General features: G+C 54.7%; 6 protein-coding genes across 6 annotated transcripts; 2 read left to right on the plus strand and 4 right to left on the minus strand.

Moving 5' to 3' along the window:
• Positions 1-1,393: 1,393 nt before the first annotated feature.
• On the minus strand, positions 1,394-2,911 carry BO72DRAFT_452552 (cytochrome b5 reductase family protein). The gene is made up of 4 exons (XM_040945748.1): positions 2,785-2,911; positions 2,380-2,662; positions 2,240-2,314; positions 1,394-2,158 (listed from the first exon to the last, which is right to left on the minus strand). Exons 1-4 carry the CDS (start codon positions 2,827-2,829, stop codon positions 1,590-1,592), a joined length of 972 nt encoding a protein of 323 aa, XP_040796595.1. The 5' UTR covers positions 2,830-2,911; the 3' UTR covers positions 1,394-1,589.
• A 1,130-nt stretch (positions 2,912-4,041) lies between these two features.
• On the minus strand, positions 4,042-5,516 carry BO72DRAFT_472326 (60S ribosomal protein eL20; the record flags this gene model as incomplete). Its single annotated transcript, XM_040947133.1, has 4 exons — positions 4,042-4,197; positions 4,269-4,445; positions 4,514-4,698; positions 5,513-5,516. The coding sequence occupies 4 exons, from the start codon at positions 5,514-5,516 to the stop codon at positions 4,042-4,044; spliced, it is 522 nt and encodes a 173-aa protein (XP_040796596.1).
• csn12 lies at positions 5,388-7,623 on the plus strand. Its single transcript, XM_040950394.1, has 5 exons — positions 5,388-6,109; positions 6,172-6,397; positions 6,448-6,509; positions 6,559-6,979; positions 7,046-7,623. Exons 1-5 carry the CDS (start codon positions 5,538-5,540, stop codon positions 7,130-7,132), a joined length of 1,368 nt encoding a protein of 455 aa, XP_040796597.1. The 5' UTR covers positions 5,388-5,537; the 3' UTR covers positions 7,133-7,623.
• Positions 7,624-7,649: 26 nt separating this feature from the next.
• On the minus strand, positions 7,650-9,441 carry BO72DRAFT_452558 (BTB/POZ domain-containing protein). The gene is made up of 4 exons (XM_040945749.1): positions 8,978-9,441; positions 8,539-8,913; positions 7,999-8,272; positions 7,650-7,875 (listed from the first exon to the last, which is right to left on the minus strand). The coding sequence occupies exons 1-4, from the start codon at positions 9,217-9,219 to the stop codon at positions 7,816-7,818; spliced, it is 951 nt and encodes a 316-aa protein (XP_040796598.1). The 5' UTR covers positions 9,220-9,441; the 3' UTR covers positions 7,650-7,815.
• A 1,524-nt stretch (positions 9,442-10,965) lies between these two features.
• BO72DRAFT_452559 (ubiquitin-protein ligase RMD5) lies at positions 10,966-13,091 on the plus strand. Its single transcript, XM_040945750.1, has 4 exons — positions 10,966-11,455; positions 11,524-11,651; positions 11,719-12,486; positions 12,557-13,091. Exons 1-4 carry the CDS (start codon positions 11,335-11,337, stop codon positions 12,773-12,775), a joined length of 1,236 nt encoding a protein of 411 aa, XP_040796599.1. The 5' UTR covers positions 10,966-11,334; the 3' UTR covers positions 12,776-13,091.
• A 640-nt stretch (positions 13,092-13,731) lies between these two features.
• Positions 13,732-16,371, minus strand: BO72DRAFT_500860 (putative Sin3 complex subunit (Stb2); the record flags this gene model as incomplete). The annotated part of the gene is made up of 1 exon (XM_040948930.1): positions 13,732-16,371. One exon carries the CDS (start codon positions 16,369-16,371, stop codon positions 13,732-13,734), a length of 2,640 nt encoding a protein of 879 aa, XP_040796600.1.
• Positions 16,372-16,668: the final 297 nt, after the last annotated feature.

Below are 16,668 nucleotides of genomic sequence, written 5' to 3' on the forward strand. Positions count from 1 at the left end.
GCCGTCCCTCCCTACCTCCCCTAAACACTTCCAAATTGTAAACAACCAACAGCCCCCCCCTCTTCCTCTTTCCCCCCCCCCCCCCGATCATCCCCCCGTCAAGCTTGTCGCTAATAGCGTCCTGCAGCACACACACACAAAACACTACGGTCTCGGGCCCATTCGGAAACTCAGCCCTCAAACCTCCCAGTTTCAGCTGCTTCGGCAACCCGCTGAAACCCGCTAAAACCCACTGCCCAGGACACCCAAGTCCCCATGGTCACAGCACAACCGCGCCCCCCCCCCTTCCCTGCCCGCAGAACAATAGAAGGCCGGTTTGCTTTTCCTCTCGCTTCTCCCCCCAAACCACCACCACAAACAAAACATGATGTATCTGATTCATTTAGGCGCGGCTACGTCGCGCTGACGCCTATTTCCTCTGTCAACTGTACAATACCTAGTACACTAACTACCCCATAGAACAAATGACCTCCATAACGAATAACAATAAACAAACATATACTCAATCAACCCAAACAAAAGTCCTCCCAGATAATACACCCATGCTAAATAGCCCAATAGCCCAATAGTCCAATAGCCCGTGAATCAAAGAATAACTTTATTCCTTCGTGTCCTCATCTCTTTGTCCACCAGACCAGTAACTCCGGTTCGAATCTACACTCACCGCTGGTACTGTACACCACCTCGCTCCGGGCGCGTCCGCTTTGCTCTAGGTACGGTACAGTTGGTACCCCGCACGCACCTGCACCTCGCTCGAGTTCGTCAACCCTGCCGTGCAGCGCACTTGCTTCCCCCCTCCCCCTCCCGAGGGGGTTAGCTAGGTAGCCGCCACCACCACCACCACCACCACCAACTGGAATACAAAAACCACCTTCTGTGATCAGTCGTGTTGGGGTATATATATACAATGTGGATGCGTAAGTTTTCTTTGAGTAAAGATTTTCCAACGTTTAGTTGATCCTAGTATGTACGCGAAATGCTAAGAGGATGGATGGGGTTTTGTTGTTGTGTGGCACAGCTAGACTTGTCGGTGAGGTCACAATACCTAACTATAGTTACTATATATTTTTTCCATACGCCCCCCCTCCCCCAAAACACTGCCCGGCGCAGCATCATGCTCCCCCGCCCCCACGCCCAGGTCTGGTGTTCATGCCGAATTGTCCTCAATTTATGTACTACTATGGTTCACAAGACACTCTGAATCGGAAAGCGTATTGTTGATCTCATACAACATGAAATTCGGGGACTGTCGAATTGAACTACATCCAGACTCGAAGTGTGTTGAACAGTAGATCAGTCCGCAAGATGTTCTATTTACAGTCACGCCGAAGATCGAGAGTGCTCTATGGTCTATGCGAAGCAAAACTGCTGCCATACACAGTAAACGCAAGACTTGAAAGATCAAAGCTAGGTATATCATTTCGCGCCTGCTCGCAGGAAAAATCACTGCTCGCTAATCCAAGGTCTCTAATATAACAAGGACGTGCCTTCTAAAACCCCCACAGGGGGTCCACATTCGAATCTCCGTGGGGGAGAGCAATCGCCGAAACGAAACAGAGAGAGCTTCATGGTTATCATATACAGCTGGCTTAGAACTTGAACACCTGGTCCTTGCTGTAGCCCAGCTCGGCCAGGACTCCGGACAGCTCGCCCTGGTCGGCGGGGCTCTTCTTGGGGCCGCTGATGGCCTTGTACAGGCCGGGGGGACCGCAGACGAAGATCTTGATGTTCTCCTCCTTGGGCTCGGGGAGGACGGTCTTCAGGAGCTCCTTGCTGATGAAGCCCTTGCCACCGGTCCACTCCTTGGGGGGCTTGTCCAGGACGTAGAAGGCCCGGAAGCGCCGGGGGTAGGTGTTCTCGAGCTCCTCGAACTCCTTCTTCAGGAGGATGTCCTCCTCGGTCACGTTGCCGAACACGAGGGTGACCTTGGTCTGGTCCTCGGGGTTCTTGAAGATCTCACGGGCCAGCTGGTACATCGGGGTGATACCGGTGCCACCGGCGATCAGGGTGATGTGCTTGTGCTTGTTGGTCTCCCAGGGGTACTTGACGATGGGACCCTTGAAGTCCAGGCGCTGGCCGACGTTCATGTTGTGCAGGTAGTTGGACATGGCTCCGTCGGGGTAGACCTTGACGACAAGGTCGATGTACCCGGGAGTCTCTGCATATGCAGGGTCAGTATTCCGATTGGCGAACAACAGAAAAAATAAAAAGAAAAAAAGAAAAAAAACGCGCCACTAACCCTCATCGCTGGTGGGAGTGTAAGGGCGGATCACGGCCTTAGCATCGACGGGCTTGAACTTGGTCAAGAGAGCAGCTAACGGAACACACATCAGTTGTCGGCCAAATTTCTCCAGTAGTGGGACCTCTCGTTCGACTCACAGGCAACCTGGAGACCAGAGACAGCCTCCTTGTCCTCGAACTCGAAGCGCAGACGCTTGGTGTTGTGGTTGAGAACCTCAATCTCGGACAGCTTCAGGTCGAACCATCCCTGGTCACCACCCTTGAAAACCTTCTCGCGGACGACGGGGGCCTCGGCGGTGGCAGAGGAGGCCGAGTTGTAGCGGTACAAACCAACACCAAGACCAGCAAGACCGACACCGACGTAGATAGGAGCCAAGGAGGCCTTGGCCTTGGGCGCCTCCGTGGAGTACTTGCGGAAGCCCTGTCAAAACAGCAATCAATCAGCGCAAATTCATTCTTCCCGGCGGAGGAATTCGGTCCCAGGCACGGGCGGGAAAGATTGCGACCGCTAGACACAACAATCTTTCGGATGGAAGTGCTTACCTGCTTCAGGGACTGAGAACAGCGGAAAGCTTGACGAGCGAACATTTTGAAATGTCAGATTGAGGACAAATACGTGCTCAATGGGACTGTTTGGGGAGGTGGATGCGGAGAGAGTAGGGAAAAGCTCGGACGGGTAAGGGAGATATTTGAGATCCTCCCCTTCACTTCGGACTCCGAAGCGCCGTTCTCGCACATGACGCAATGTCCGTTCCTGGCGGTAATTCCGCAGGTATTACTAACCCGGCCCCGGCAATCGGGGTCGGATCATGGTAGGCAGTTGTCGAGGCATTGCGTGTATCGTCGCATACCTGAGTTTTCTTCTCACAAAAAAAAAACATGCCGCTTCATTTATTGAGGCCGTTCTGTGACTTGCATGTAGAGAAGTCATCTTTGTGTCCTCAAGGCCAGTACGCCGTTGCTTCTCGATTCTGGAATAACGGATATAGATAGTCCTTGGCAAACTACGATCTCGAAAATCGATTGTATCTACTTCTAAATCGACTCTGAAGCAACAGGAATCGTCTACCTAGAGGCTCACCTAAGGAAGATGAACGGCTGCCGATGCCTCGATTTGATACGTAACCGTGCATGTTCACCCACAGAAGCATTGCACAACCACTAGACTGAGCCGATGGCGTGCTCATCGAAAGGCGAACGACCAGGTGGCTGTCTTCCTATCTGCACCCTGCAGCCGGATCAAGGGCGGAAGGTGGATGATGTCAAGCCTGGAATATCTTTTCCCACATCCTCTCAAATGTTCATCCGACGGATGTGCCAGTCCTCGTACCCACTATGCATAGATCCGAGCCAGGCCCTGATTGCTGTTTCTGCTGTCACACTCCCATCAAGACCTGGCCCCCGGGCTTGGCGTGGGCGGACACATAACGCCGAACCTGACGGAGCGGAGAGGTTCAGGCTGGCCAAGAGGGGAGGCCGACTGTTCTAGCCAGCGACTCAAGATTTAGTCACATACGGATCAATTATCTTAACCCAGCTAAGGATGAAGATCTACGAACCCACAGAACCAGAAAAGTAGGTTGAGTGAACAAAAAAGAAATAACCCCGGTATTTTTGTGAAATAACTTGAAAGGGTCGCTGCAGAGGACTACTAAAGAGACATAAAAACCATCCGTCCCATTTTCTGGGTTGTAGATACACGCCTTGTTCTCCGCGTGATCCGTGTCCTTCGTGCATGCTATGGCCATAACATAGTCATTCATTCCTACACTCCACTTCCCCACGCCCAAATCCTCACATTTACGCGAAGGTAGAGGGGCGAGAGTAAGCGTACAGCTTCTTGCCAGGCTTGACGGAGCGGTGGGGCAGGGGGAACTTGAGGTCCTTGGTGAGGAGCTGCTTGATGTAGGGGCGGCGGATGGTGTCGGCGTTCTCGATCTCAACAACCTTGAGGATCTGCGGGGGTTCGTTAGGAATGTTCTGTTGTTGAGAGCCTTCGGAAAGGAGGCAGTAGTGATGGAACGTACGTGGATGGAACCGAAACGGGCACGGTGGCGGGCAGCCATGTCCTGGTAGAGAGCCTCAACGGCCTCGGTGCGGCTCATCTCACGGAACTCCTTGTACATGTTGTGGGTACCGGAGCGCGAGTCGTAGCGGAGCCAGATACCGAAGTTCTTGACCTTGAGGGGGCGCTTCTCGCTGATCTGGAGAGAGGTCGAGTGTCAGCCGACACTTGCCATTGACTTTTTGCGGGCGGACATTGTAGACATACCACGTTGAGGCTGACGATCTCACCGTTGGCCTTCTTGACCTTGCGGAGCTGGGTCAGGAAGTACCAGAACCGCGACTTAGCGACAACGGTGTTGGGCGCAAAGATGCGCATGCGGTACAGCTTGGGCGTGGGGTTGGCCTCGGTGGGCAGGTGACGCCCGATAACCTGGTACTCTTGGAGACGCCCTATTGATTCCAGTCAGAAAACCCATCCGACAGTGTGACTGTGCGGTCCCCTTGGTGGATTGGCTTGGATCGATGAATTGGTGTCTGCGTGGTAAGATTCGGGTACTGGTGTACATGATCGAACAGTGGCGACTCGAGTAAAAGATGATAACGTGTCCGTGTCTTCCTCGATTGTTGTTCATCCTCCCTTGTCAAACCGAAACCCCGTCACATTCTTCCTCCGTTCGCGCGTGTCAAGAAGTTCAATCGTGGTCGACCAATTTCTATCTCCGTGGTGTGTCTCGTTCGATCGCAAAAATATTTCATCGCAAAAAAGAAACCGAACCGCCAAGGGGACCATATCGAAAAATTCAAAAAAATGTTAACTCACCCATCTGGTTAATTCAGTCAGTAACAATTTCCTGGCAGTAAAAAGAGGGACAAAAAGGGTGGGCTCACTTTGATTGACGCTGTAGTGGTTAGTCGACGAGAGATGTGCCGGTTGTACTCGTCGCGGAAGGGAGGATTTTTGGGAACCGGATTGATTGTGAGCTAGGTTTAACCCTCCTTAGGGCTAAGCGACCGTGAGGCTTGGCCGGTGCTATTCCTGATCAGGCCTCTCAGCCACAGCGCTGTGGCGGTGAGGATTAGATAAGGCCTTTCGGGCGGGCGGCATCCGCTTCTTTTTCCCCGCCTTCTCCGATCGCCGTTTCATCATCGGGCAGGGTCATTTGTTGTCTATCGAGTCTCATCGTCAGCTTTCTTGAACCATTCCGGCCACCCTCGAGTGCTTAACATATCATCTTCACTTACGGACTGCTAGGGACTATCATACTCATCCACTTCCCCCCTATGCCATAATGGGCTCAATCTTCGAAGAGTTCAAGGATGGCCAGAAACTTGGCTCTGGTCACCACCTAGCCGCAGCTCTTACCCCCGTCTCGACCGCCGCGAACCCTGGCCGTTTACAGTCATTCTACTACTTCTCCAACGCCGCGCGTCTATCGTCCGACCTTCGCTATTCCCTCTTTCAGGCCAATGGCATACGACTACCGAAGCAGGAACAAAACTCATGGGTGGACATTTTCGCGGCATACTGGAGCGCTGCTGGGGAGCTGGTTCGGTTCGAGGAGGCTTCTTCGCGCGCCAGCTGGGTCAAAGTGTTCAATGCGTGGAAGGAGACGGCCAACCAGCTTATCCGGGGATACTCGACGGGCGGTCTCCAGGCATGGACGATTCCATGTCTGTATGTGGTGGGGAGGTATTTGCGACAATTCGCGAGGAAAGCCGATGCCGAGCTCGCTTCCCAGGAGTCCGATGGGTTCGGTGATGACTTCCAAGATGATGTGGCCACTGGTCTAGAGAAGAATGCGAAGCTGGAGGAGGCTACCCGAGTGCTGAACCGGATGTTCACGTTGTGCCTCACTGACAGGTAAGCTATCTGGCACCACATGTGGGTCGACGCCATCCTTGCTAATCGCAACAACGTTGTAGGTCTCCGATCGAGGAATCCCGGAAGTGGGGGGTCTACGACACGACCAACCTCCTGTTCAAGACCTATTTCAAACTCAACACCGTTGGCCTGTCCAAGAACTTACTGCGTGCTCTGAATGCGCAATCCGCCGACCTCCCCGAACTAGACGCCTTCCCCAAGTCCCACATTGTCACCTTCAAATACTACGTTGGCGTCATTCACTTCCTCGATGAGAACTACGCCGAGGTACGTGCGCCTACATCTGTACTTGATCAACCCAGACTGACGCCTGGCAGGCTGAGCAGCATTTGGCGGAGGCCTGGAGGATGTGCCATCGCAGCGCAATGAAGAATCGGGAGTGAGTATGCTTCTCCTTTGCCTGGGTGTCCGTACTAATGTGTATTCAGACTCATCCTCACCTACCTCATCCCTTGCCACTTGGTTACGACACACACGCTACCCAGCAAAAAGCTCCTGGCGCCCTTCCCCCGCCTTGAGAAGCTCTACCGTCCTCTATGCAATTGTATCAAGAAAGGCGATCTGGGAGGCTTCGATGCGGCGATGTCCGCTGGCGAGGAAGAGTTCGTCAAACGACGTATCTACCTACCTCTGGAGAGGGGACGCGACATCGCCTTGCGGAACCTCTTCCGGAAGGTGTTTATCGCCGGAGGGTTTGAGGAGTCCAAGGACGGCCAACCTCCGATTCGCCGGACCCGCGTACCTGTCGCCGAGTTCGCAGCTGCGGTCCGCATTGGCACACATGCAGACGAGAGGTCCCGGGTGGATATCGACGAGGTGGAGTGTCTGCTGTCGAACTTGATATACAAGGTTAGTTTCGCCCCCAATAGTTGACTTGCAGTACGCCTGGCTCGATGAAACTGACTTGCCCCTTAGGGTCTCATGAAGGGATATATCGCGCGCGAACGTGGTATGGTCGTGTTGAGCAAGGGCGGGTCCGCATTTCCGGGAACGGGCGTCTAAATTGAGCCTCTTTTATTTTACCTTTCTCGATATGAGACTCTTGACCATGAATTGAGTGATACCTCGATCTCAACGTCATCAGCAGCCGTATTTAGGCGCATCGGACCCGGCAACCACTGGCCATTAGTTGGTCACGCAAAACCCCCCAGCCTGGTTTCCGGGCTGATCACACCTCACTCGACCTGGCATGAGACCAGCAGGAATCGGCACACGAGCATTTGATCGAGATCATCATCGGAAGATTGCTCTACCCACCAGGTGATGGCGACGCTCAAGGGTACGGGGCTATCTTGATCAGCGCGCACCATGACACTTGACTTTATGCGACAAGAGACTTTAGACACTGGAGTTATGCAGATTAGCGACGGAAATACCCCGTTGTATACATACATACCTTGTTTGCAGAAAAAACCGAGATATCCAGCAATTGCATCGATCAACTGTTTAAAATAACTGTTTAACAAATACATACATTCCAAAGTACAGTCAATGAGGTATACACACACATTATACAAAGCTTGCCAAGCTTAATACAGTCCACATGCCCGAAGACCCAGAGCCCACCCAATTCTCCGCCCCGAAAAACCAGCAGGGAAGGTGGTGGTGGGCCGGGGGGCGACATCTACCCCGTCCTCATCTATAGTGCCACCTCACTCCCGAGTCATAACACATACACTCCGAGCCTACGTAATCGTACTCGCCATAGACTGCTGCTGTTTCCCCGACGCACCCGTCAAATCATCCTGTCCCCCAAACACAAGAAGTGAGAAGTCAGCATTCCACAAACCAGATGTCCCCAAAAATCCCACCGACTACTTCCTACTTTACCGCGAATGGGAACGTATAGGAGAGGGGGAAGTTCTCACCATATGATTACACATAGCGACGAACAGATCGAAGAACAGCTTCCCGCCTTGCTCCATCTCCATCTGCATGGTGCCGCTGCGCTTGAAGGTCGACCGGCTCCGGATGATGAGGGCGAGGTAGTGGGCCCGCAGCTTGGACTCGGTGTCCGGCGTGTGCGCGTAGGCGTAGCGCGCGCTCGTCAGGATGGTGCTGCATGAGATGCCCGAGTGCAGCCCTTGCTTGCGGAGGGCGAGGCGTTTCAGGGTCTCCAGGCCGTATTTTTGGGCCGCGCAGCTGTGTTTCATTCAAACCCGGGGGGTTAGTTTGGTGGGGTTTAGGTTGGTGGTTCGTGGGGAGGTTAGGGAGCCGGGGGTTCTTGGGGATACGCATGGGTTTTGGGGAGGTACTGGAGGTTGAATTTGGGGGGTTTGATATTTAGGACGGGAGGTGGGTGGGTGGGTTTTAGATTCTGTACGGTACATGTGGACATGGATATTGGGACGATCGAAAGAGGAGATACTGGGTTACAAAACACATAGGCGAAGCAGGGGAACACTTACTATACAGCTGTATCTCTCAGGATCTCCGCGCCTACTCCCGGATGGAAGATGGTTGCGCCATCTGGTTCAGCATCGCTACTCCCTGTCGTTGAAGAGGCCGTCTCCAGCTGCCAGGTGTTTCGGGTTTTGTTGTGCAGGAGTCGCGGGAAGTAGTCGCCTCGGTAGAGGTATTCGAGGATGCAGGACAGGATCTCGGGCTGCTCGTCGGGGAGATAGATGGGATTGTTGGAGGTGTTGTTCGGATCCGTGGAGGCAGCACGGGCACGGGCGCACACGGCGGCGAAATAAGGGGAGACGCAGATGATGTCCCTGTGAGCGGCGAAGAGACGCTTCTCGGGTCCTACGCAGAGGGTGACTGTCGCCGGGGTGAGGGAGCTATAGCACTGCGGTTTAGCTGGGTGAAATCGTGAAAGCGACTGTATCATGGGGGGAAACAGACCTGCCATCTGGGGGGCTATCAGGGGGCTCCCGCCGACGATGTTGTTGTTGTAGTAGACGGCGGGAGGTACTCGATTGTCGTTCGCGAGATCGTGTTCTCAGGACGCGTGTGCTGGATTTCCCGGCTCCATATCGTGAGGAAAAGGCCTCGGGGTGAGCTTGCTGTCGTCTGGTGGAGATATTTCTAGGACTACCACTACTACTCCTGCTTCGTTGTTGTTGCTGTTGCTGTAGAGCTAACATGTTTGTGAATTAGGGGTTGGCGAAAAGTGAGGGGGATAGGGAGTCAGAGAAAGAGAAGAAAACAGTCTTGCGCTCGATGAGGGAATGAAGGGTAGGAATCTCCCAAGGTGATGGACTTCCTTGGAAGTCAATGAAACGATGAGTGAAATGGAAACCTGTATGTAAGTATTGTCTTTCCTTGAGTAGTTAGTGGCAGAAGTCCCAAGTCCCAGGGGGGAAAAGGAGTCTCTCCCCCCCCCCCCCCCCCCCCCCCCCACGGATCCTCACGGGGGGTGTTTCCCATTGGCAACACCGAACAAAGAGAAACCATCTAGACTCGACATCCTTGTAGAAGTAGTCTGCTGCAGGCTGGGATGACAGGGACTCGATAGGCTTTTGGATGCAGCAGCTGAAGGCAGCATGGATGGTGGAGGGGCATGCAGCACACGCGTAAGATCCGGTAATGCACGCGTAAAGTGGTTGAGGTTCCATCGCCAAAAGATCGCGCAGTCACGGGTGAAGCCATTGCCCAATGATTGAGGCCGAAGAGGCGGAAAGGGGGTGTGGACCTGGAGGGTCTGCCACCAAACCAGCAAATCACCACCACAACACCGTCCGCACCTGTCCGCTGCTTGCCGGCATCTCGCGATCTATCATTTCGGCCTTTTCCTGCTGGTGACAGACAGGTCGAAAATGACCAGTGGGTGCATCTCATCAAACATGCATAGAGCCGAAGTTACAGCACCAGCTACGGAGTACGATGACAGCATTATGGCCAGGCAGGTTCACGCAGACAGAGAAGCACTCATTTGACAGGTTCATATCCCGAGAATCGTCGACACTACATATCCAGCTAGGGAGTAGGGAGTATATATAGGGAGTACAGCTAGCTATCATGAAGGTAGTAGTTGCACAATGACAACTTCAACATTAACACTTCATCTTCTCTCTTCTCTACAGGCTTCCAACTGGGGAAGCAAACAGCAGTGAAAAGAAGACCGATTGACGAGTACAGACCATGGAAGTCAAGCCTCGCACGGGGAGACAACAGCGAGCATACAGCCATCTACGTACTCTAACTGAGCCCAGAACATAAACAGGGCTCACAGCAGTTTTTTTTCAAAAATTCCTGACCGACCCGAAGGCCAGTCAGAGCGGTCAAAAAAGTAGTTTTCAACTAGCAAAAACACGGTCTCGGATGTCTCCTCACTGACACGTGTAAAACCCGTGCACCAGGATGGAGGAGAAAAGAAAAAAAGATCCTAAAAGTTGGGCGACAGCGGGAAGCTTATATACCCCCGCCAAGCCTGACTCACCGCGCTAGGCAGAAGCGAGACGTGTCCTGAGCTCTGATTGGCTGTCTATGGTGGCCCTTGCCGTGTCCTCAGTATTTGGCCTCAGGCCTCAGGCTTTTTACTGTTCATGCCTGGAAAAGAAGCCGTTGGCACACACTGGCAGGCTACGAGTTGAGCGGAAGATCGGAGGGGAGGGTGTCCCGACCATCCTTCCCATCTTGAGAATCCAGCCATTGACTCCCATGACTTTCTGAAACTCGACCTAACTGGTCCAGTCCATGGGCAATTATTGTCAGTGTGGTCAGGCTTAGCCTCCAATTAACCAAGGCCTAAGTGCTTTTGGGAAATGTGTCGGGCACCTACAGACTGCGCCAATTGAGGTGACACTCCGCATGAGAAGGATGAGGGAAGAGACGGAGTACTGTAGATTATTGCACAGCGCTTACCCCCTCACACTGAAGGGACTGTCCGGCAGGTATCGGCGATAACCCGACAGCACGTGACGTGACATGTCGTAATTAGCTGCGACAGCACAGTGTCGTATTACCACGGAGAGCGAGTGAGTTGCTTTGCTCACCTGCTCACCTGCTCCGAACACTCACCTGCCCATGCATTGTGACCCCCTCCACATCTCTCGATCTTTTCCTGTTTCTCTTCTACTTTCCTGACTATTACAGCTGTCTCCGCAATCTGAAAGCTTTTGTTTATCGATTGCCAGAGACCCCAGTAAGCAAACGCCTGTCTTGGGAACCCCCAATCTATGGCTATTGCCAGCTCCGCCCTCAAAGAGCGGTAACTCTCGGACACCGCTTTCATACGCCTCCAGCCTGTCCCCCTCACCATGGAGCTCGTGCAAAAAGAACATGAGAGGCTCGTAAAGAAGACCAAGGCCGCTCAAGGCCTCAAGTCAGTACAAAACTCGATAGATCTACTGCAAAACGCGCGGGACGCCATTGCTGCAGGTTGGTTCTCGCCTCGGGCCTACCACCCCGCAGTCACCGAACTATACTGACAAGGAGATCGCAACCAGATCCGAGTCAAGCATCAATCATCCTCGCCAAGCTACAGAATCCGGTCAAAGCCTCCTTCGATTCCATCAATGACAATCTCAAAGAAACCCATAGCGGTCTCAACAAATACTCGAAGTCCTTGGATAAGGTAGCACGGAGCCCGGATTCGTCCGATCTTTAAACCCCGCCTGGATGTTGGCTGACAGTCCTCCTAGCTCTTCAAAGACAGACCCCTCCCGAGCACCGAACATGACCTCCTCTCCTCCCAGGAACACCTCATCAACCGGGCCATCGCGATGCATCTGCTGAGGGAGGGGCAGTTCTCGGTGGCGGCCACCTTCCTCTCCGAGATGGCGGAAAAGAAGGCGGCGGAGAAAAAGCAAGCCAACACGGCGAACGCCACCGAGAATGCCGCATCCATCCTCGACATCGACGAGGTTCCATCCGGCGAGGTGCGCAAACAGTTCGCCACGATGTACTACATCCTCCACGAGATGAAAGAGAACAACAACCTGCTCCCCGCCATACAATGGGCCCGGGACAATGACGAGGCGCTGGCGGCGCGGGGGAGCAACCTCGAGTTCGAGCTCTGCCGGCTGCAGTTTGTCTGGCTCTTCCACGGGGCCCACGAGCAGCAGGGTCCCACCCCCGCCGGACGACAGGCGGCTCTGGAATACGCCCGCCGCGAGTTCCACGGCTTCCTGCCCCGATACCTGCGCGAGGTGCAGCAGCTCATGGGCGCGATGGCCTTCAGCCCCAACCTGCAGGATTCGCCCTACCGGAGCATCTTCAACAACCCCTCGGCCTGGTCCGACGTAGCACACTCGTTCACGCGCGAGTTCTGCTCGCTGCTCGGCCTCTCCGCGGACTCGCCTCTATACATCGCCGCCACCGCCGGCGCAATCGCCCTTCCAACGCTATTGAAACTCCAGACCATCATGAAAGCCAAACGCACCGAGTGGACCACCGAGAACGAGCTACCCGTAAGACTGCCCCATGAAAATAAAAATCCCCGCATACCGCTAGAATTCTAATGATACTCACGCCCTGCAGGTCGAAATCCCCCTCCCGCCATCCTACCTCTTCCACTCCATCTTCGTCTGTCCCGTCTCCAAGGAACAGACCACCGACGAGAACCCACCCATGATGATGCCCTGCGGGCACGTCATTGCCGAGGAATCCCTCAAACGATTGTGCAAGGGCAGCCGGTTCAAATGCCCCTACTGCCCCAGCGAGAGCCACCCCCGCGAGGCCAGAAAGGTGTTCCTTTAGGTCGTTTTCTTACCCTTTTTGCGTCATCGTCAAAGCAAGGCTACAAGTAAGTACATACACTACCTCCTCCTCCTTACCATGTAATCAGCGGGCGTCCAGGGTCAGAACTCAGTACGTACATTGTTTTTTGTTTATATGTCTTTCTATTATTCTTTCATTTTCCTGTTTCCGGCGTTATCGGGACTTGGGTCGGGCTGGATAGTCGGGGTTTTTCTTTTTACAGAAGCGTAGCGCAGGGGCTGGAGTGAATGGAGTAGGTGTACATATTTCCTATTATTCTATTTTAAAGATCAAAATGATTTCAATCCGAAGACAAGCTCCAAAACCCTTGAGCTCTTTCCGAGATAATCTAGCCGCATGCACGAGCCTGAATGGATAGCCCTGGAAATCTGATTTGTTGTTGTTGTTGTCAGTTGTAGAGAGCAGGCAAGCCCAGAGACCGGTGGTTGGGGTGGTCCGCTCCCAGGTAACTAGAATCGGTTATATACATAGACTAACACCTAGACTATGAGAGCCTCGGTTTTCGACCGACCGCCTCAACCGCTCGCAAATAATCAAACTTCGCTGGCCTGGAGTTTCCAGGCACGGTTAGATTTCGGCAGGACAATGCCGGTTATAGAATGACGTTACTGTTTAATGTGCTTGGTTTTGAACCAAGAACTCGTAATGGACAGTAGTTAGATGTTGCCGAGCCGTCCTTACTATAACCCATCGCGCAGGGTAAAACAAAATTCCCGCCGGGGGTTAGGCACATCCCTGGAACACAAAACAAATGTGGTATATACTAGCGTCTGCGTTTCGTTTTATTACATTCTCTTTCTTGTCTATACTGAACAGGGGGTATACAACTCGAAGTGCTGGAACAGAGATAGCAAATATACTTTCTTACACACGGAAGCGCACACGATTCTCTTTCGTCCCGGGCGACTTGGACTCAAACTCAACGCAAGTCAACCCTACAGACCAGCCAACTTGCCCAGCCAGGACAGCCAGGAGCCACCGTTGCTGCTGCTGCTGTTGCTGCTGTTGCTGCTGCTCTCCCTATCCTTCTCCTTCTCCCCGCGCACCAGCAACCGGACCCTCGTCTCCACGTCGGCGACATGGCGTTCGAACTCCCCGAGCCCGGCCTCGACGTCCTCGACCTTGGACTCCAGGACGTGCAGCTCGTAGTCCAGCTTCGCGCCCATCAGCTCGACCCGCCGCATGTAGTCGGTGAGGTGGGTGTGCTCCTCGGACAGCAGGTCGGTGGACTTGCCGCGCAGCTGCTGGAAGACCGCGAGCCGCTCCAGGTAGGCGGCGTTGATCTTCTCGTAGCTCTCGTGCAAGCAGCGGTTGAGGTCGTCGACCGAGGTCACCTGCTGCTCGACCCAGGGGGCGGTCTGCTCGCTCAGCTCGCGGATCTGGGCGCTGAAGAGGCGGGCGTCCGAGGCGAGGACGTCCTCGTGGAGGATCGCCTCCTCCAGGGTGGCGTCGGGCCGCTCCTGGATGCTGCCGCCGATCCCATCCCAGCCGAGCACCACCTCCTCCACGGTGCTGAAGGACAGATGCCGTGGCCAGTGGCCGTCGGTCAGTTCGGGCATCGACTGCTCCTCCGAGCCTGGCAGCTGGACGCAACTCCGCGGCCGGCGCAGCAACATGATCCCAATGTCGGGCGTCCGCTCTCGATCGGCGGAGATGTCGGTCGAAGGGGTCCTCCGGCGGGACTCTTCGTCGGGCACTTCTTCCTCGAAGGGCGGCTGGAAGACCGGGACCTTGCGAGCAGACTCCGAGTCGGCAGTGTCCGGAACGGCCTCCACCGTGATTGCGGGTGTCTTTGCTTCGGGTGATTGTGGGGGCACAACGCTTGGTACAGACTCGGCAGCCGCGGCATCCTCGTTGAGAGCTCGGCCCTCGGACTCATGAATGCTTCCTTGCTCTGCAGTGTTCGGATCACCGTCATCGGGCTTTCTCGCTTGATTTGGTTCGGTGTCACTGTCAATCGGAGGCAAGTGAGACGAATCGCCATAACCATATTGCCCCTCCCGGGAATGCTTCGACGGATGTGATCGCAGGCCCACCGCATCTTTGAATCTGCCAAATCCCGCTCGCGCGTCTGACACCTTTCCACTCACGCCTCTCCGCACGATACTACTCAGGTTCTGATCCTTCTCGTCGAAGGTGGCGGCTGATTCAGAAGGTTTCCGTGGGCGATCTGCCTCCGGTGGCAGTCGATCCACCGTCAAGTCCTCTTGAGAATGTCTCTTCCGCGTCGTCCAAAGATAGCCGCCTTGCTCGTCGTTGGTGAAAAGCATGTCCGCTGCCGCCGGGCCGCCACCGAACGACTCGCCGATGGCACCCTTGCGTGGTTTGCCCCTCCACAGCCACTTTGCCCTCTCGCCTTTGACCAGCCGCGCAAAGGTGTCAATGTCCAGAGTCTCGATATCGGCGATACCGCCCTTTTCGCGACCCCTAACCATCCCCATCACCATTTCACCGCCATGCCCGCTCAGCTCGGCCACCGTTGACTTCACCGCGTCGGTCCAGCCCTCGGCATTCGCAGCTTTCGCAGTGACTCGATGCAGTCGGTCCAGGGTCTGGCGGTCCAGCCGTCTGGTCCGTTTCATCTTCTGTGATTTCTGGAAGCTCCCGATCCCTCGTTTGAGGTTCGGGATATCGAATGCGTCCTTGCCAACGGGGGCACCGAACGCATGCAGCCGATTCCGGGCCCCGATCAGAGTTCCGAGAAGAGCCGAGACCGAGATGGGGCCCAGCATACTGTCGCTGGGTTCGATGTTGTACAAGTCCATCCCAATCTCGGTCCACCAATCGGCTATGGCTGCCTCGGTCATATCACAGAGCAGACCGTCTACATACTCCGGCGCCAGGTTGCCGAACATCATCAGGGCGATCTGGCACTGTTTCACCAGCTCGACCACAGCACTATAGAGGGGCACTCTCTCGCTGGTGCGGTAGAGTTGGTGGAATTTGGCTTCGGTAGCAGGCGACGGGGGTTGCAGCTTCAAGCTGGCACGGCCCGAGCAACCTAACCTCTTAAGGTTTTCATTGACTATGAAATCGTCCTTGTGTTTGAGGACATCGCCGTCCGGGACGGGTATGAGTGCCAGGGCGCACGGAAAGATGCTGAGATCGGTGACCATCAGCGTCCCCAGGGGAGTGTCTCGCTTCTGTGCCTGGCATTGTACCACAGCGTTGAAGTACAGCCGCAGACGGGGCGACCACGTCGACTCATCCGTCGGGACGCTTAGCACCCCGACGGCGACTTTGTGCGACGGATCTCCCGTGTAGGTCGTGATGATGAAAGTTGGATGAATCCGCGTGCACGCCCATTGCTCAACAATGTAGACCTCGTACCCATCCAGAGTCATTCGCCGGTGTAAAACTATGGTCGCCGGATCCTCCTCCAGGTAGCGGAAGGCAACCGGGTCGGTGAAGACGAGTTTCTGGTGGCCCGGCCGTGGGGGCGGCGACGACTGTCCGTCGGGGCCGTTCGTTTGCACGAGCGGACTCTCTTTCGGTACTGTTTTGGTCGGCTCTCGTGTTGCTATCGCAGCAGGTGTGGCAGGCCCACCAGTCTGCGTAGGCGATGATGGTGGCATGGCGTAGGAAACGGTACCAGCTTCCCTAACACATAAGGGATGAGTACAGCCTCGATTTCTGGGCGAGGAGGGTAGCGAGGAGACGAGCGTTAGAACCAGCCAGGGAACTAGAGCTCGCACGTTGTAAGAGTAGAAAGAAGAACGCGACACAGAATAGTTAACCCTCCAGGGGTGTTCTCTCGATTGGACCGGCGGTAAAGAAAGCAAGTGCCATTGACATATCCGAGAAACTTCGAACAGGATGAGGGGGGAAGGGATGGGGGCGCTGATGGAGCCTCAAGCTTCAACGTGAGGTGC

The sequence above is a fragment of the Aspergillus fijiensis genome, assembly GCF_003184825.1.
Source record: "Aspergillus fijiensis CBS 313.89 unplaced genomic scaffold BO72scaffold_73, whole genome shotgun sequence".
NCBI classification, from domain to species: Eukaryota; Fungi; Ascomycota; class Eurotiomycetes; order Eurotiales; family Aspergillaceae; genus Aspergillus; species Aspergillus fijiensis.

What these genes read in the sequence shown, in the direction of transcription:
- BO72DRAFT_452552 (XM_040945748.1), bottom strand. Translation starts at nt 2,829, where the DNA reads ATGTTCGCTCGTCAAGCTTTCCGCTGTTCTCAGTCCCTGAAGCAG. An exon ending in GTTCTCAGTCCCTGAAGCAG is followed by an intron (nt 2,663 to 2,784) that starts GTAAGCACTTCC and finishes CTGTTTTGACAG; the next exon opens with GGCTTCCGCAAGTACTCCAC. An exon ending in CTCTGGTCTCCAGGTTGCCT is followed by an intron (nt 2,315 to 2,379) that starts GTGAGTCGAACG and finishes GTGTTCCGTTAG; the next exon opens with CTGCTCTCTTGACCAAGTTC.
- csn12 (XM_040950394.1), top strand. Translation starts at nt 5,538, where the DNA reads ATGGGCTCAATCTTCGAAGAGTTCAAGGATGGCCAGAAACTTGGCTCT. An exon ending in ACGTTGTGCCTCACTGACAG is followed by an intron (nt 6,110 to 6,171) that starts GTAAGCTATCTG and finishes ACAACGTTGTAG; the next exon opens with GTCTCCGATCGAGGAATCCC. An exon ending in AGCGCAATGAAGAATCGGGA is followed by an intron (nt 6,510 to 6,558) that starts GTGAGTATGCTT and finishes ATGTGTATTCAG; the next exon opens with ACTCATCCTCACCTACCTCA.
- BO72DRAFT_452558 (XM_040945749.1), bottom strand. Translation starts at nt 9,219, where the DNA reads ATGTTAGCTCTACAGCAACAGCAACAACAACGAAGCAGGAGTAGTAGT. An exon ending in GATAGCCCCCCAGATGGCAG is followed by an intron (nt 8,914 to 8,977) that starts GTCTGTTTCCCC and finishes GCAGTGCTATAG; the next exon opens with CTCCCTCACCCCGGCGACAG. An exon ending in CTGAGAGATACAGCTGTATA is followed by an intron (nt 8,273 to 8,538) that starts GTAAGTGTTCCC and finishes AATGAAACACAG; the next exon opens with CTGCGCGGCCCAAAAATACG.
- BO72DRAFT_452559 (XM_040945750.1), top strand. Translation starts at nt 11,335, where the DNA reads ATGGAGCTCGTGCAAAAAGAACATGAGAGGCTCGTAAAGAAGACCAAG. An exon ending in GCGGGACGCCATTGCTGCAG is followed by an intron (nt 11,456 to 11,523) that starts GTTGGTTCTCGC and finishes GATCGCAACCAG; the next exon opens with ATCCGAGTCAAGCATCAATC. An exon ending in CCACCGAGAACGAGCTACCC is followed by an intron (nt 12,487 to 12,556) that starts GTAAGACTGCCC and finishes CACGCCCTGCAG; the next exon opens with GTCGAAATCCCCCTCCCGCC.